This window comes from Tetrao urogallus (assembly GCF_951394365.1).
Source record: "Tetrao urogallus genome assembly, chromosome: 5".
Classification (NCBI taxonomy): Eukaryota; Metazoa; Chordata; class Aves; order Galliformes; family Phasianidae; genus Tetrao; species Tetrao urogallus.
Window position 1 is genome coordinate 13,729,975 of NC_136818.1, and position 17,494 is coordinate 13,747,468.

The 17,494-nt window shown below is 42.2% G+C and overlaps 2 protein-coding genes across 2 annotated transcripts; both read right to left on the reverse strand.

The window, feature by feature from the left end:
- Nucleotides 1-1,234: 1,234 nt before the first annotated feature.
- On the reverse strand, nt 1,235-2,530 carry LOC306946868 (UPF0690 protein C1orf52 homolog; the record flags this gene model as incomplete). The annotated part of the gene is made up of 3 exons (XM_079535971.1): nt 1,235-1,317; nt 1,954-2,161; nt 2,270-2,530. The coding sequence occupies 3 exons, from the start codon at nt 2,528-2,530 to the stop codon at nt 1,235-1,237; spliced, it is 552 nt and encodes a 183-aa protein (XP_079392097.1).
- A 2,846-nt stretch (nt 2,531-5,376) lies between these two features.
- On the reverse strand, nt 5,377-10,856 carry BCL10 (BCL10 immune signaling adaptor; the record flags this gene model as incomplete). Its single annotated transcript, XM_079535241.1, has 3 exons — nt 5,377-5,744; nt 6,847-7,135; nt 10,779-10,856. The coding sequence occupies 3 exons, from the start codon at nt 10,854-10,856 to the stop codon at nt 5,377-5,379; spliced, it is 735 nt and encodes a 244-aa protein (XP_079391367.1).
- Between the last annotated feature and the right edge of the window lie 6,638 nt (nt 10,857-17,494).

Here is a 17,494-nt window from a genome sequence, read left to right on the forward strand (position 1 = left end):
CTTAAACAGTAGCTCATGACAATTGCAATCTGAAGTAGATGACTGAAGCTGCATATACTCACTAACCACAAATACACTTTTCTATGCTTGGGTTAAAAGAATATTTTTTAAAGATCACTTAAAAATATGAATATTAAATATACATATGGGTATAAAATCTACCAAATTCAAGTTAGCTCAACACAGAAGGAAAATGTAGAACGTTGACATGCACACTGATTGCTTAACCACATAAACCTGTATCAGTAGGCAGATCTCAGTGCAGATTTCTAAGGCAGAGATGCTTCAGCTGACAATAAACCTAGAGCAGCCCTTCCCCTAAAAGCCCACTGTTACTTTTTCCATTTACAGACCCCAAATTCCAAGCAGCAGTTAGCACAGATGCAGCATGCACTGGCCCGAATACTATGAAAAGCTTAACTAGCATTAGCACTGAAGTAAACGTAATTTGACAGTAAAGGCTCTGCCATAGCTTTATCTTAATATTTCTCATGTACATATCTAGTTGCTATTTTCAGCTTTTGGAAGAATACATCAAATGCTTCAATTCCTCTATCAGTTAGCTTCATGTTTTATGATGTAGAACATACAATATCAGGATTTATCTAATATTAAACTCCACTTTTAGGTCAACATTTCCGTTTGCAGTTGTGTATTTATTACAATCAAAACCCTGAGGATTGTTGAGTCTTCAGAAATACAGCACCGAAATGCATACAGTACAGAATTAATTGCGCCCACTCAACAGGCATGCAGTGCAACATTTATATCACAGGTGTTTCAAGATGTAGTTTTATTCCAGTGACTATCTTTACATAAATTTCAAAACAGTATCATTCAAACAAATCACAGTACAATACTTAAAGAATCTTTAGTATATGCTCCTTTATAAAAGGCTTTGACACAATGGAAAAATCAGTCAAGAAAAGCTCACGCTACCAGGTTTCTTGATAAACAAAATACCAGTGAATCCTGTACCCATGAGCAGAAGTCTCCATCACAACGTTTTAAGACACCTCTTTAAATTAACAGGTTTAAATTTTGTTTAGCAGATGAGTTTCTACCACAACACTGTCCGTTAAGTTTTGTGCTTTCCAAAAGGCAAGCATACTGTTGAAATAAAATTCCCTACCCAACAGGAGAGAGAAATTCAGTAAACATGTATTTGTTCCACATTCCAGAGGAATCCAAGTTCATTTAAATTCTCATCACACTAAAACCAAGCGTATTCTGCTTATACCTTCTTCTTCTTTGTCTTCTCCCCGGAGTCTAGTTTCCGTTTCTTAGCATAAGCTGGTTCATCATCTTTTTCATCATCTTTAAACAAAAGACAGAATTACTCAAAGTCAGCAATGCCATATTTTTGTGTTGAACACCATTCTCATCCATGAACAATTAACTCGGCCACATCTGAGATGCCTGGAGTAAAGGCACAGGAATACTAACAAACAGCATCCTCATTTTCAGAATGTGGATGATATGTGGTCAGAACAGGAATGTTTTGCTGTTTCAACATAGCTCAACTGAGGAAAGGCTTTGTTATGGTAGACGCTGCATAGTACCTGCCCCCAAAAAAGTACTGTTTGAATAGATAAGATAAAAAGCTGGAAAATATGTTTTAGAAGCAGAAAGTAATGTTAAAGTCAACAGGGGAGGAAATTAGGCAAAATTTATCCTCAGGAAGAGTGCTGATGTATTGGAACAGGCTGCCCAGAGAGGTGGTGGAGACACCATCTCTGGAGGTATTTGAAAAACGTGGAGGCGTGGCACGGAGGGACGTGGTTAGTGGGCATGGACCAACGGCTGAACTACAACCATCTATCTCACTGGTCTTTCCACACTCAACGGTTCTGCGACTCCAATGATAGCCGTATGCTACAGGATACCCTGCAGCTGGGCACCAACCCGGCCGGGAGCCCCAGCGGCAGCATCAGCTCCCCTCGCCTGCCCTACCTGACACCGCGTGCTCCTCCTCCTCCTCCGGCAGGAACCTGGCTCTGCCGGCGGGCCGCGGTGCGTCGTCGCCGTTGTCCTCGTAGATGTTGGACCACTTGATGGCCATGTCGACGGCGGGGGCCGGCGGAGGCTTCTTCTCGGGCGGGCTGTACACCTCCGGCGGCGGCACGGCGTTCGTCTTCCACGCCTTAAACTCCTTGGGCGGCTGCGGGTGAGAGCAGAGAAGCAGTCAGCCCCACGTGCCGGGCCTCAGAAGCCGGCGGACAACCCGGGGCAGGGCGGGGCGGGGCAGCCCCCTCCCCCCGGGCCGTACCTCCTCGGGCGCCCGCAGGACGCGGCTCTCCCAGTCGATCTGCTTGTTGAGCGGGTTGTAGAGGAAGGCGGGCGGCTGGGACACCTTTCGGAAGAGCTCGTCCGGCGGCGGCAGCTTCGGCCGGCTTCCCGGGCTGCTCCCCGCCGCCGCGCCGGCTCCCGTCTGCCGCTCCTCGGCCGAGGCTTCGTCGGCCTCCGAGTCGGAGCTGGAGCTGCCGTAGGCCGCGAAGTAGCCCAGCGGATCCTCTCCCTCCGCCGCCATGGCGGGGCTGCGCAATTCGCCGCCCGCACGGAAACCGGCCCCGCGCCGAGGGTTCCGCCCGCCGGCCCCGGCCTGCATTGCGGGCGGCAACCGGCGTCCGGGAGAAAGGGAGGGAAATAACTGGCCTTTGTGCATTCGCACTTGAGTAGCGAGTGTTCGACCCGGTAAGTTAGGGCTTTAAAAAAACAAAACAAAACAAAAAAAAAAAAAGAAAAAAAAACACAGATGAAAAGAGAATTAGACGTGAAACTGAGTCAACCTCCATTTCTCTTTTTCACACCCGTGAGCTTCATTGGAGGGAACAGAGAGAAATGGCATTGCCTTCAGCCTCTGGGCAGGTAAGGCTCCCAGCACCGCTCTGGGGCACCTCCACCCACATCAGCTTGTGGCAGCTGTTGGGCAGCATGCAGGCAATCAGGCCCCGCAGCTGGCATTGGAAAGCAGGAGGAACTCCCAGCACTCTTGCTGCTATTCAGACTCTCAGGTTAGCAGTACCAGCCATGAGCCACACACAGCAGACAAGGTCTCCATTTCACATGTGTGCTCTCTCTCCACGGGGCTCTTCAAGGCAGTCCTACTTTCATACCCTCTTCAAGGCAGTACCAACACAGGTTTCACACTGTCACTCTTTCCACCAGAGACAACTTCTGTAAAAAGAAGAAAAGCCTCTCACACATACAAAACCAAAGCCACCCATCCAAGTACTGGCACGAGCTACTCCTAGAGTCTCTTAGAGCCTACACATTTTAATAAAGGCAAACAGGAAAACAAGCAAATATACAAAAGAATTTATTCAAAAGTCGTGCTAAAAATATTTCATTTTTCTTAAAAATGCCCATTATAAACATTAATAAGATAATACATTCATTTAAAGTCTCAGGTTAAGAAGCTCCATTGCAGGAGCGCTCCCCACACGGGCAGGCCTGCTGCTCACTGTGCAGCGTGGCAGGCAGCTCACACTGCATGTTCTGACGTACAACTGCAAGACAGTTTCCACAGTGACCTAAAGCCCTTTTTCAGTTAAGGCCAAGCTTGCTCTCTCCCCATTTACAAGAACCCAAGAAGGGACCCAAGTCTAGACTTCCAAGGAAGTGAAAACAAGGAGGAAAAAAAAAAAGTTTGAGAACACACATGCAACTCTTCTAGTGGTATACAGCAACCAAAGAGATATCTAGACACAAACTTCTATGCATCCTGAGTATGGGCAACTGCAGTACAAGTTAAGGGAAGAAAGATCTGCACTTATCCTCTATTTCATGTTAGAGAGCAAGATTTTACTTAAATTTAGATCCCAGAGTGCCATCTGTACTGATGAGTTTCACTTAGAATCATTTTCACCATCTTGAAGGTCTTCGGACATTTACAAGACAAGGCTTTTTTATAAATACACAAGCAGAAGCTCACATTATAAACAAATGTAAGCTATTCACGTACTGAATATGGACGACAATTGAACACTGCAGGTCATTTTCACATACTCCTGAAACCAGAGCAAACATGAAATGAAAGTGTAGAGACTATGCAGAGGTCCTGCAGAAGGCCTGTCTGCGCAAAAGGAAAACACAACTCAGGGGTATTACCTGGCTTTCGTCTTGAATGGAATTACACAGCTGTATGAAAACAAAAAGAATTCAAAGCAAGAAATACAAAACTTGTCTTTCGATATACTGAAAGCATCCTTTTGAAGAGCAGCATTACAGAATGCTGCAAGAGTGCATTTCCAAGAAAAAGTTTGCCTAGTAATTTTAAAGTGGTTAAGGCAGAGTATAAGAGGAATATTGCGTTATATTGTGTTCAGAAATACGAGAACCTTCCCATGATCAAATAGTTTAAATGCCTTCAATTCTAAACAACTGTAAACGTGTCTGTGTTGAAGAGCAGGTATCTGAAGTAGAACACTTCCAAGAATCGTTCAGTTAAGGGCACTTCCTTGCCACAAGACTCCTCTGCTCACCCACCAGGACAAAACACACAAGCCTTAGTCCTTAACAGCATTATACAAAACATTTTCTGACAGTCTTCACGAGTTTTAAAAAAAACTTTCCTTTCTAAAAATTAATGAGAATTTGTATTTAAAGTGCATTTCAAATCATGATTTTCTAAGTTATATTACAATAATAACATGCTAGGGCTTGTGAATATGTACTTGCTGGCTCAAAATCACTTTGATATTGAGTGCCTTTCAGTTTACTGGTCGGACAAAGAAAGTCCAGAAAATTAAGAGCCTTCTTGTGAATAAGCATAGCTACAGATTTAGTAAGGCTTTTTTTTTTCCCCCCCAAATGAAAATATTTTTTTGCAAATTATACTCATATATGGAGGACACATTAATTTAGTGCATGAATTTAAGCTTTTCTGCATGTGAGCTTAAGCTTTTAGTCCAGGACATTACTTTTCAATACTCAGTGCTTTTCTTAATCACTGCTGCTTTTTCACTCACCACAAAACATTAAAAAAAAAAAATGACATTTGTTGTTACTATTCTGTAACTGCAGCTTAAGTACCTGCAACTAAACATGGTATCTTAAATATATTGGTTTAAAAACAAAGCAAACAAACAAACAAAAAAGCAAAACAACGAAGAAACAACTTCTGCTGGTATGGTACCATAATTAAAAAACAAAAAAAAAAAAACCAAACTCCTTAAGAAAAACAAAGTCAAGCAGCTAGAGACACTCGAGTACAAAAAAAAAAAAAAAAAAAAGACTTTAAAAACATCAAGTAGCATTGACTGTTCTCTCTGATTACCCAAATCCCAAATTAACGGTCTGAAAACATTTTTTACACTTAAAAGACTGAAACTCAGCTTCAGTAGCATTTGGATGAACAGACAAATGTCACTAAGTTCACTGCGGATGAAGAGAACGTGACCTTAAAGGCAAAAAGCAATTGTCACTGGAACTAGTAGATGGTTCTTGCTGTTCTGACTGGAGCTCTGGAGGGAGAGGGGGTGCACCAGGGTCTCCAGGGCCTGGAAGAGTGGCTGAAAAAATTGCACTCTCAGCATTCCCCATCTCTGCAACAGGTAGATTCATTGAATGAAGAGAGACAGCAGACATAAATGCAGCAGTGCTATAATCTTCTTCTGGATTATGCATATGAGTAGATTCTTTGTCTTTTGTTTTATCAAAAAAATTGGATTCATCGGAATATGATCTAGAAAGATTATTTGTTCCTCCATACAGTGAGGTCAGACACGTGCTGCAACTTAGACCTGAAACAAAGGGCAGAGAATAAAATCAACGTCAGGATACATCCTTTAACTGTGCTCTGAGTTAGTAGTGGTAAAGCTGTCATTAAGGATCAGCTGTGCCCACTTTTAACAGACTGTCTTCATCTTACCTGTGACGTTCAGTACTAACACCAAATCAGAAAATACAAGCAGATCATCTAGTCAACCACACGAAAAAGTTTTCTCTGTATCAGCTACTAGTTGATAATGGTGCACTGTAATTGAAGCTTCCCTCTAGGAAGTCACTTCAGCCCTCTGACCTATCTTTGGATAGAATATTCTCACTATAATCTTCAAACTAACTTTTAAAAAGCTCAGCTGCACGGTTCTACTTCAAAATAGACTGCATTTGACAGCTGCTATACTTGAAGCCAAACAGAAATTCAACTCTTTCATCTCTGGAGTTAAAAATATACTTTCTTCCTTCTTATTTATTTATGGGTATGGAAGAGGAAGTAAGGGTTTTGGTTTAGATACTTTATACTTTCTTTTTCTGCCTTCAAATATGAGTACATATAGCTACTTAAGTTTTCTATGTCAACAAAACTTCTGACTGCATGAAGAAAGAGATTAACAGTCTAATTTTAAGTTCTGACATTGAAGGCAACAATAAGAATTCCCCCTCATGCTGTGTTTGCAGACTTATCTTCTGCTGAGATGCAAAGTTCAACAAAACCAAAGCATCCTGCCACTGCAGCAAATAGCTTCAACAGCAATGCAAGATGGAAGATAATCACCTATTCTGAGTTCTGAATTAGAAGCTCATGGAAAGTAGAACTGAAGCATGAAACAAACTTATTCATTAGATGAATAATAATATGAATTATGAATAGATGAATAAACAGCACAGCTGTTTTCTCTGATCTTACATATTCAGAAAATAAAGAAGTAAAGCTATCAATATATGCCCAGGATTTTAAACAGAAAACTATGAAATTTTCAAACTATGCTGTCCCAAAAACTAGACGAAGCAAAAAAAAAAAAAAAAAAAAATCTGTAAGGAACACACAGCTGTAGGACTTTTGTTTCACAGCTCCTCAAAATAAAACTTCTGTCTTACAGTACATTATTATGAACTTCTCACCTTTGAGAGCTTCAAGTTTTTCATTTTTGACTTTCAACACTATGTCAGTTATCTTCTGTAACAGAAAGTTTTGTGTTCTTTCTCGCCTGATGGATTCAACCAAAGCATCCAGTCCCTTTGGATTTTCTGCCAAGTAGTCCAATAACTTCCCAGTTTTTTTCCTACTAGAAGATCGCGAAGAGATCTCCTCTGTGTCCTCTCTAGTGAGTATTTTCTTTGAACGCAGGTAATCAAAGTGTCTCTCAGCTATAATTTTGTCACACAAGTAAGGACGCATCCTTTCTAAAGCCTGAAAAACAAAACAAACATACATTAATCTTTCAGTCTTCCAATTTATTTAGAAGCTACACTGAAAAATCTTTAAGACTTACAGGTTAATAAAATAGTTTAAAGATGCCACTATGTTATGAGCATATCATATGCAGAGAATTTTCTCCTTGCATCTATTTAAAAGGGAAATTTTTTTTTTTTTTTTCCTAAATTTTCTAAAGGAAAATTCATCATTTTCCTGAGTGATCTAAGAATTTTTAATGCATACTAGGCAGTGGAGGCAAACACTGAAAATATTTCATTAAGTCTGCGTTTATCACATTTCAGAACCGTCTTTAAATAAAATGAAAAAAAATTAAACCAATAAAACACAAATAGCAGCCACTCATTTTGTCTACATTTTCACATCTCTACACCATCTGTATGCAGGACACACACAGTCATTATCAATGTACACTGCACACTGAATAAATGCAGTCTCAGAGCAACAGTATAAATATACTCACCATTTTAAAGTTGCATTAGACAGACAGTTATTTGGGCACACAGGTTCACCACCAGATTACTGGCATCCACAATACATGCTCTTCCTTCCACAGATGCACCTACTTTGAACAGACTTACTGGTTGCTTTTTGTCTGTCCATCTGTTTTCTTTTGGTTTAAGGCTTTATACCACACACCTGGAGCAACCTGTACAGCCCTGACACATAGTACCAATGCATGGAAATTAGCACAACTCTGATGACTGGCCAAAGCAAAATGGCGCTACCTCCTACAGCGTAACCCCAGCTAACAAGTGTCAACTAGTTGCTTAACTCTTTTCTATGACCAGCAAAGAGAAGAGAAGGGGGGAAAAAAAGATGCAAGTCTACCCCTGGGAGGGGATTGTACCAATTGCCTAAGAAGCCCTGCAGGCAGCCAGTTGCCACTGGGAAAGGTGAAGCAGAGCCCTGTTCCGAGCACAGAACTGCAGTGCCACTAAGTACCTTTGGGCACTGCAGCACCTTGTATGGAGTCCCACCTCCACTCACACACTATGGTTTCCCAGAAACAAACTAACTTTTATTACCATATTCAATTACAACACAAATATCAATTTACTTCAAAGCTAATTTACAGGAGCAACATCACGACTTTGAATTCCTCTTTGGAAGATCACGTGCCTTCTCTTTTAAGGAGGAATTTATTCACACATAGCATAACATAAAGACTTTCATTTACCTTGTTCATAGGGTTCACACAACTGCAAGTATCTCCAACTCTTATTTTAATCAGTACATTAACTTCAAAACAGAACTAACATCTTGTTCACAACTCTGATTTCAAGAACCAATCTACTACTCTATGAAGATGAGTCACAAATGATACCTTTTTAATTGAAAAACAAGCTTTCATTTTACATAATACTACAGAACTGGCAGTTTCCCGTGCCAGCAGTTTTCACTGTGAAGAAATACACAAGGCAGATCCACTAGCTGAAAGTTACCAATGTGAAAAAAAATCCCCCTTCTCTCCTTTCATCAAATTTGCCTCATTTAATTCAAAGAAAAAGCAATTTGAGGGCTACAAGTGGGGAAAAAAGCTTTAATATACAAGTGATGTAAGAAACAATCAATGCTTTTTCCTGAAGAAAACTTCCAAATATCCTCCAGCTCACTGAGATTATATTCTATGAAAGCAATGTGGAAACGACTCTTCGCTTTACTTGTGCGCTGATGAGCAAGAAAAATTTCGGGAGCAAACTGCCACAGCCAGATCGAACTCAATGTGAAACCAGAGCATAACAGTGCAGCTGGAGCCGGGTGGCTCCTCTGGGCTGGGGGCACACAGCAGCTGCATCTGTCCCTGCTCTTACTCTGGGCCTAGTAGTGAGAGGACCCAGTTCCACAAGTGGATGATGACTCGATCCAGCTTCCTGTGCAATCACAGGGTGCTGGCCTAACTGACTTTGTAAGAACAGAGATGGGCAGCAGTGCTGCTTGTATCCATCTGCTCTGCAACACACCTCAAGCATCCAACTGCAGCAAGCTGTGCTAAAAATACTGCCAGCAACACTGATTTTTTCCATTTCTTGTACCTCTTCCTACCACAAGGGATCAATCAACAAACTCTGAGACACAAGAGTCAGTAAAATTTTCAGCATTAGAAGTATAAAGCAAGTTGTTACACAAAAGAAAAGTACTGTGTTTCAACTAACACCTTCTTGCACTGTGCCTTACACTACATTAAGTGCATCAGTTCTGAATTCCCCCAACTGTCCACACAGGTTAGCAGTTTGTAAGGAACAGAAAGAGTAAACATAGAAGAACAGGAGCTTTAAATATCTGTTTCTATATCAATGTTCTTGCATGCCTCACTGCCTTCTTCCCAGATCTCCACCACTAGATTTTACCCTTTGTAATTTCTCCTTCAGACAAGTTTACCCAGGCTGGATGACCCCTGTAAAAGAGCTTTCTGAGGTGCACTGTCACACAACACACATGGGATTTCTAGTTGTGCAGCTTTTCTATCTCACAGCTCACTGTGCAGAGAAAAGTGTAAGACTCCTATGACCATCTAGGCAGTTGCTTTAAGTATTCTCTGATGTGACAAAATGGTAGGGAAGAAGAAGGTATCAGGAGCCTGGATAAGAGAGGTAAAAAATTAAATACCTGTTTGAGTTTTACTATGATTGTGTTCTCACAGCAGTTAAGCTGGGTCTGCTCTGATACCCTAGCTGCCCTGATCACCACTTAATCTAGTTGAGAGCTGGACAAGCAGCTATTCCTTTTGTTACGCTCACACACACCTGCACTGCGAGCTCTGAGCAGCGCTGTGCTGCTTCACAAAAACAGACCAGCACCTGACCTGGCCCATAGCTCACCACAATGAATGTGCCTGATCAGAGGTACTTGAACGACTTTGGGGCAACCAAGTGAGCACACTCTGAAGCAGCAATGAACCTCCTCAACGGGAGAGTTTCTACAGTCAGATTTACTGTACTGCATTTTGATGATAAAATTAAAGTTCTCTCTTACTACACACCAGCCTTCCATCAAGTCCTCCAATTACTATACGGAACTGTAAGATTAGAGGCTGATGTGACACCAATGGACTCCTGGGAGAAGAAACTGCAAATTCAGCCGCTAACACATATAAATTTAAATCAGACTGCATATGTGACGTGATATATAAGTAGGTCCTGCCTTCATTTGTTTTGTTTTTGCTGTAACAACTGGATGCTACCTATTGCACTTGTACTCTGAGGTTCCTCAGAAGCAAGTAATAACTCGAAAAACATGCCTCACAAACTATGACAAAGCATTTAAAGGAAACGCTGCACGCATAAAGCTGTTAAGAAACTAAGCTAAGTTCCATCCTTTTCTGAATGAGAAAACGGCACAGGAGAGAAGAAAAAAAAATTACCCAAGAGGCCACACAGTGTTAATGTACACAAATATACACAAATTGGTACACAGGACACTGTACATTACGAGCACTCGGACGGTCAACAAACAAGAGGCAAAATGATTTCCTCTCTGACGTAACCAACCACCCACAGCCCAGCGCTGTCCGGGCCGCGCCGGGGAACTCCGCTCTGCGAGGCGCTCCCGCCCGCTCTAACGGCGCTTCCGCTTCCCACCGCGCCGGCTCCCGCCTGCAATCCGGCCCGGCACTTGCCTCCTTCTTCACGTCGGCCATCTCGTCTTCTGTCAACGGCCGCCCGACCGCGCTCGAGGCCGGGCCAGAGACCTCCATCGCGGAACCCCTCCGAACGCACCGCAGGGAAAACCGCCCCCGGCCCCGCTTCCGGCCCCTCCCGCGCCGCGCCGCGCCCCGCCCGCCGGCCCACGAGGAAGGCGCGCGGCCGTCCCGCCCACAGGCGCACGCGCAGTGTGGCGCCGTGCCGGGCCGCTGTGGCGGTGCGGCCACTCGGTGTTGTGCTGCTGCGCCACTCAGCGCCAAGTCGCTGCCGTCTGCACGCGCTGCCGCGCTGTTTGGCTCGTGGAGTCACACGAATCATTAAGTGTGGAAAACCTTAAAGTCATCTAGTTCAGCCGTCAGCCCGTGACCTCCACGTCCCTCGGTGCCACATCGTGTCATACTCCGGGTGCTGACTGGGATAGTTGCTCCGCTGGCTTATTAATAACCACGTTGCATAGCAAACATCCTGCCCAGAACACTTCAAAAATACAGGAATGCTCACTGTTCTGATCTCCGTAGAGCTGGATGTTAACATCACCCTGGATGACTGCAAGAACAAAGAGCACTGCAGGGCAGTTCGAGCACCTGCACTGATCCTCCCTAATCTGTCGCACTCAAAAGTGTGCTTTGAGATCCTCTGGAGCTCCCAGCAAGGTGCTGGCACTGCTGAGCTGAGGCAGGTGTCCCCCAGCTCCCCACTCCCACGCTTGGTCATTAACCACATCTTCCAGCCTCTCTTCAGGGGGAATTCTGCTGAAGACCTTACTGTCTCTGTACAATAGTTCCGATAAAAATAGTTGCTGTGCACTCTGGAATTAGGATATTAATAACCCCACTCAGTGAGAGGAGCAGTTCAAAGCAGCACCTGAAGAGCTGGGCTTCTGGATCCCTGCACCATGGTGGCCAGCATGAGGCAAGCTGGAAGGAATTAACTGTGGGTAGAGAACTCAATAATAGAATAGATTTTAGCAGATTTGCTGTCAATAAAACTGGAATTAAGAGCCCAGCAGCCGGAAGAAGACTGCTTTCAGTATGATACTCATTTCAGGAGGTTAGCATCAGTTCAATACTGATCAGTGAGCCTCAATGAGGAGAGAGCTAGAGAACTCTTTTTTGAAGGGAGGTGGGAAGATTTCAGATACTGCACTGGTTTATATAATTATGTACGTACACACATTTAGAAGAAATTTCTGAGTCAGAGAAGTTTCAGAAACTGCTTACAACAAAGCTCTGTTCAAATCGCTCACATGTGGGCTCCTGCAAGCACTGTCACACTATTGGCTTGTGAGAAGAGGCCACTGGGCTTTGCAGCACTATGGCTGGCTGCTGATTCCCCCCCCCTTCTGCCCACAGTGATCAGCCTTTTCCCTACGCAGCCTGACTGCACAGCAAGGCCTCTCCCTGGTAGCGTCATGTTCCACAGCAGTGCTGCCCTAAGGAGGAAGAAGAAAGCTCCAGGCAAAGACTTTGGTTCAGTCAAAGACACAGATCAGGGGCCTTGACCAAACTGAATGGATTTCTGGAGCTAACAACTGCAGCTTTCAAATGACAAACCCACAGCAATGAGCCTACGCCTCGTGGATTTGGGGGTGAGGTGAGGTAGCCGATAATATGAGGATATCTGGAGTTCAGGATGCAGGAGACTGTGACTGATGCTTTTTTTGGCAGGCTGTTCCTGAAACATTCACAAACTCAGTGCAGGAAGACTTGATTTGCTGACGTGATATTCTACAGCTAAACTTCTCAAAGGGCACATCTTTTTTAATGACTGTCACATTTTGCTTTTCAAGGTTTAAATATTCTATGAGGTGCTTGTTGATGTGGCAAATGGGAGTTGTATAGCTTTTGTACTATTTTAAATTATTGACATTCAGAAACAAATCCAAATCAACTGGAACCAACTCTCTCCTGTATACAGATACACAAAGATTCGTCTGAATGACATAGTTTACTATGTGAAGTAATTGTACCAAGCAGAATGTATCCACAGCAGAGGTAGCACTGATTTATAAATAGTAATATAAACCTATAATGCAATATAAACAAGTAAACTTGTGTAGTTAAATTAGCACAAAGGCTGTATTTAGATTAGACTAGCTCTAGCTACGTCTTTACTTCTTCTTCAGTCTCCAGCAAGAATATTCAGTTCTGCTCTGTTTAAAGTCATATTCCTAGACAAACTATACTACTGCAATTCTTTTGCTCCAGTACTATTATTTTATGCTGGATTTCTTAAAAGAGCAGAAGCAACAACACTGAGGCCTCGAATAATTAAAGCTCGGGTTGCCACCAGGTGGCACTGAAGGCCTACGAGCATTTAATGCCCATGGCCTCCAAGCCCAGAATCATGCATTACCTCCTGGGACCATTAGTCCGGATATCACAACCTAATATCATTAGAGCACAAGAATCCAGGCAGAGATTAGCTCCACCTGCATCGTTTGTAGCACACGAGAAGAAATATTTGGATACAAAACGTGCAGCCATCAGCCATATTACTGGTACACAATATTTCAAATACAGTCAACTTTCTTGACATCTTGTGGGGGAGAAAGACACAAGTGCTACATTAAGAATGAAAACACCATGGTCATGCCACTCAACTTTTGTCATTTTAACTGTTGTAACTTGCAGTAAATACATGCATGACAGAAAAACAAACTGCACTACAGTAATATCTATTTAGTTATCTTAACAGTAATAAAATTCATTACAACCACTGTATCTAGAACACTTGGCCAATACCTCTACCTACATTATTCTTAAATGTAAGTCTAAAATAACTTTTTTTAAAAAAGAGCCAAATTTTCTTCTAACATGCTGAAAGGTTTTAACACTCCTGTATACTACTGGCTTTTTCCTAGGCATATAGCAAGCTTTCTAATAAAAAGATGACATGAAACAGTATTAAATAAAATGCAGGTGCTTGCAGTTTCAGAATAAGAGGCAAAAACTACACAGTTCACAGTACAATTGACACTTTATTCCATTGTGATGGGGATATATAGTATTGAAACTGCAAGAGTCAAAAAGGGAAAAAAAAGTGCAAATCTCTATTAGAACAGATTATGGAATGTGTTGATGTTTTTGGCACAGAAAGTGGGAAACTATGTACTGCAACAAGGTTTTAAGTTTAATGAAATGTAACACTTCTGTTTAGTAGTCGTATTTGTGCACTGCAGAACAATACAACATAAAACAGTGACTAACAATTCACATGCAGCTCTATACAAGTTACATCATACATCCAGTTAAACCTTTTCTGAAAATACATGAGGTCCAATTATACTTTGTTCACAATCACTTAACAAATACCATTCTTTAAGCAGTCTTATCTTTTCAGTTTCCTTATTGATAAAAACAAAAATAGCGTCTTAAATAGTAAATTATTTTCTCCAAACAGTTCCACATGAAAGCTGATATTTTCTGTTGAAGTAATTTGGCTCTGCTTGATTAATATAATGCTCAAGAGGCTGAGTGACATCAAAAGCTGATTTTTCCCATATTTTATCTCCAATTTACTGTGAGCAAACAGAAAATCAGATTCATTGTTCTGCATTTCACTGAATGTTTATTTTTAAAACTCAGCTTGGTGGTACTTATCACCTCTGTACCTATGACCTCTGGAATTCATCCAAAAATCAGAGAACAGCTTCATACAGTGGCAGCTATTTAAGACCAGAAAGGAGTGTATTAGCATGGAAACAACAGAAACGCCGAAATGGAAGAATTTGAGATTATCATCTAAGTACAGCACACATTCACATTTTCATTGCAGAGACAGATACTGTATTCACATTTTGTTGAAGAGAGAAACCCACATATCACAGCTCTTCCTGCACTAGCAGTAAAGATAATATCTTTTAAAGACCTTTAATGCATATTCTAGCTCTTTCATTTGATCTAAGCTAAACTGCTTGGTCAAAATGAAAAAACCTCTGACGAGTAAATTCAAACCCCACTGCTGAGCTATTAACCACAAGATCTTCTTCACTGACCGGCTATGTCATGCAGCCTGACAGTTGTTATCAAATGTTTTCTGTGGGCAGTTCAGTGTCTCATCTCCTTTTTGTTTGGTTTGGGATTTCATTTTATTATTTATATCAGTCAAGGATGATGATTTACATCTGACATCTGAGAAATGTCCTAGTGACAGGATGCATAGGGTACCCATTAAATACGTACGTGTTACAGCAGGAACGTCCTTGCAAAGAAATCATTTGTTTGGACAACAGAAAAAGTAACAAACAGCAAGAAGCACTTGGCATGATTTTAGTTCTTAGTACCATACTGCAAATGCACAAACTGAAGTGCTTCAAGTGTTTTTGCTTTATTATAATGACATAATAAAGAACAATGCTAAAAGCAGAGAGGTAAGGGCAATTCCACTAACCAGCTTAGGTAACTTTGGGCATCAGACTAAGATTTAATTTTGAACTTCGTTATGAGCCTATAAGACAGAGACAAAGCACGTGTGATTTAAAGCAACCAAATCCTGCCCCTAAAGTCAGAAAATTTATATACAATTTGAAATCATCACCATAGGGAATTCAGATCCCTCAGCCATTCCCCTGCTCTTTCCATATACCAAAATGCAGCCTTGAAGGCAGGGAAATCTAACTAGCAACAGGTGAAAGACCAGCCTCACCTCTCCATGCCATGGGGAAACCAAGGAAAGCCACTATCACCCATTCAGTTGCTTTCAGAGACATAAGCTATGAGCGGTGTCTACCATATTCTGTCCTAAGAAGTGTCCTCCTTGTCAATCCCTACGTATACTGACATTCATCTTTCCAGCTCAAAGTAAGAGCAGACCCCTTAGTTTCTTCTCCCACCTGGCATCGACACAAGAAGGGAAGGAATTTAGGACAGTCTGTTATGGAGTGAACAACAAGGAGGCAGAAAAAAAACAACTGAAGTAGGAGAACTAAGGCAGCAGGAGGAAAATTTTCTTTGAGGCTGAAAGAAAAAAGCATTCATTATGCCACAAAACTAGAAACTATAGTCTGAGGAAGAGAGTTTGAGGCATAAATGGAATGGATACCCCACAGCCCAGTGGTGGCACAAGACAACTCCCACTCCTGGATGAGATGATGGAGGAATCAAGGCAAAGGGATGGGAATGAGGTGTAACCAGGCTCAGGAGTATGGACAGGGCAGGAGGGAGGGGGCATGTGGGCTTCATATGACAGCTCCCACAGATACGGATGTTTTAAGGTAAAGCTTGCCTTTAGACGGTCACAGTTAAATACTGCAGGGTTACTTTTTTGGCACAGAATCTCTGCTGAGTATCAAGTCATTTTAAAACACAAGATGCTTTATCAGATACTTAAAGAGCACTGAAGGAAAGAGGGAAAGATTTCCCACTGCAATGTTTACATCCTTAGAACTTGATCATGTGGGTCAGGCTGAAATCATGGTGCATGGGAATGGAGGAGACGAAGGGGAAACCTCGGGAGAATCCTTTGGGACAGCACACAGCCATAAAACCATTTTATTTGCTCGTCCTTGTCCTCTCTCTCATGACGCTTCTTGTCACTGCAGCATGCAGACAGTGAGACACATATCCTGGTGGCTGACAGGATGTTTGCTCCACATTACTGCTAGGTGAGGTGAGAGTCGCACTGTGGAGTACCTACGGATGTACGTACTTGTGTTTCCTCCCTTATGACAGCGTGGAAAAACACGCAGGTTTCCAAAGAATACTGAAGTATGTGCTTGGTTAGTGCTATTTGCTGTGCTACAGACTGACTCCCCCCCACTCACTTCCGACTGTACCTTAGTGCCATGTCACAAGTGGTTCAGGAAAGGTGGAGGAGGTGCCTAGGAAGTTGAAAACATGTTCTGACTGTTTGTAAGTGTCCAGAGAGTTCCCGCTGCTGTCTCTATTTGGGAATTTCTCCATCCGTAGTTTACAAATGATTTAACAAGAAGCATGTGAATACAATGGGGTATGCTCCGCTTTACTGTGGCAAAAAAAAAGTATGACTCAGTGGGTAAACATGTTGTGGAATTTGCTACAAAAAATGTATTTGTTTTAACTGAATACCACACTAAATATTCATGCAATTAAAAGTTAAGATGGTCATTGTTCCAAGGAAAACCACCCCAAAGGCAAATTACACATGCCAATCTTTCAGGAAACAATAGCTTCCCTTATTCATGAGCATAATCCAGGAATAACTGTCCTTCAACTCATTCTATCACCCTTTCCTTTTGAATTTTGCTAGTATGTGGCCTTTAAAAGAGGAGAAAACAACAGAAAGGAGGAACAAATTAAAAAAAAAAAAAAAAAAGAGCAAACGAACAATAATTTTAAAAGCCCAAAATTTTTTGATTACTTTTTATAGCTTCAACTTTACTGAAAGCATCGGAGATCTTCATTTTTGTGGTCCAAATGTTCCCCAGGACCTGGCCTTTAAAGAAAACTCTTATTCTGTTGTCACCGAAGTATAAGACAGAGCATTAGCAGCAAAATGCCACCTGAACTTGCAGGTGATGTCCTGTGTGGCTGCACTGTGAATTCTTTTTATGTCATCCAAGTTTCCCAGGCAGGTACTGCCTTCAAATGCTCCTGTCAGAGGAGGCTTTTCCCAAAGCTGCTACCTTGCATCTGAAACTAACAGTGCCCAGCAGCAGCGCTGTGATATGGCTGAGACTGAGTGAGTGTAGACTACTGCCCACTGTTTCAGC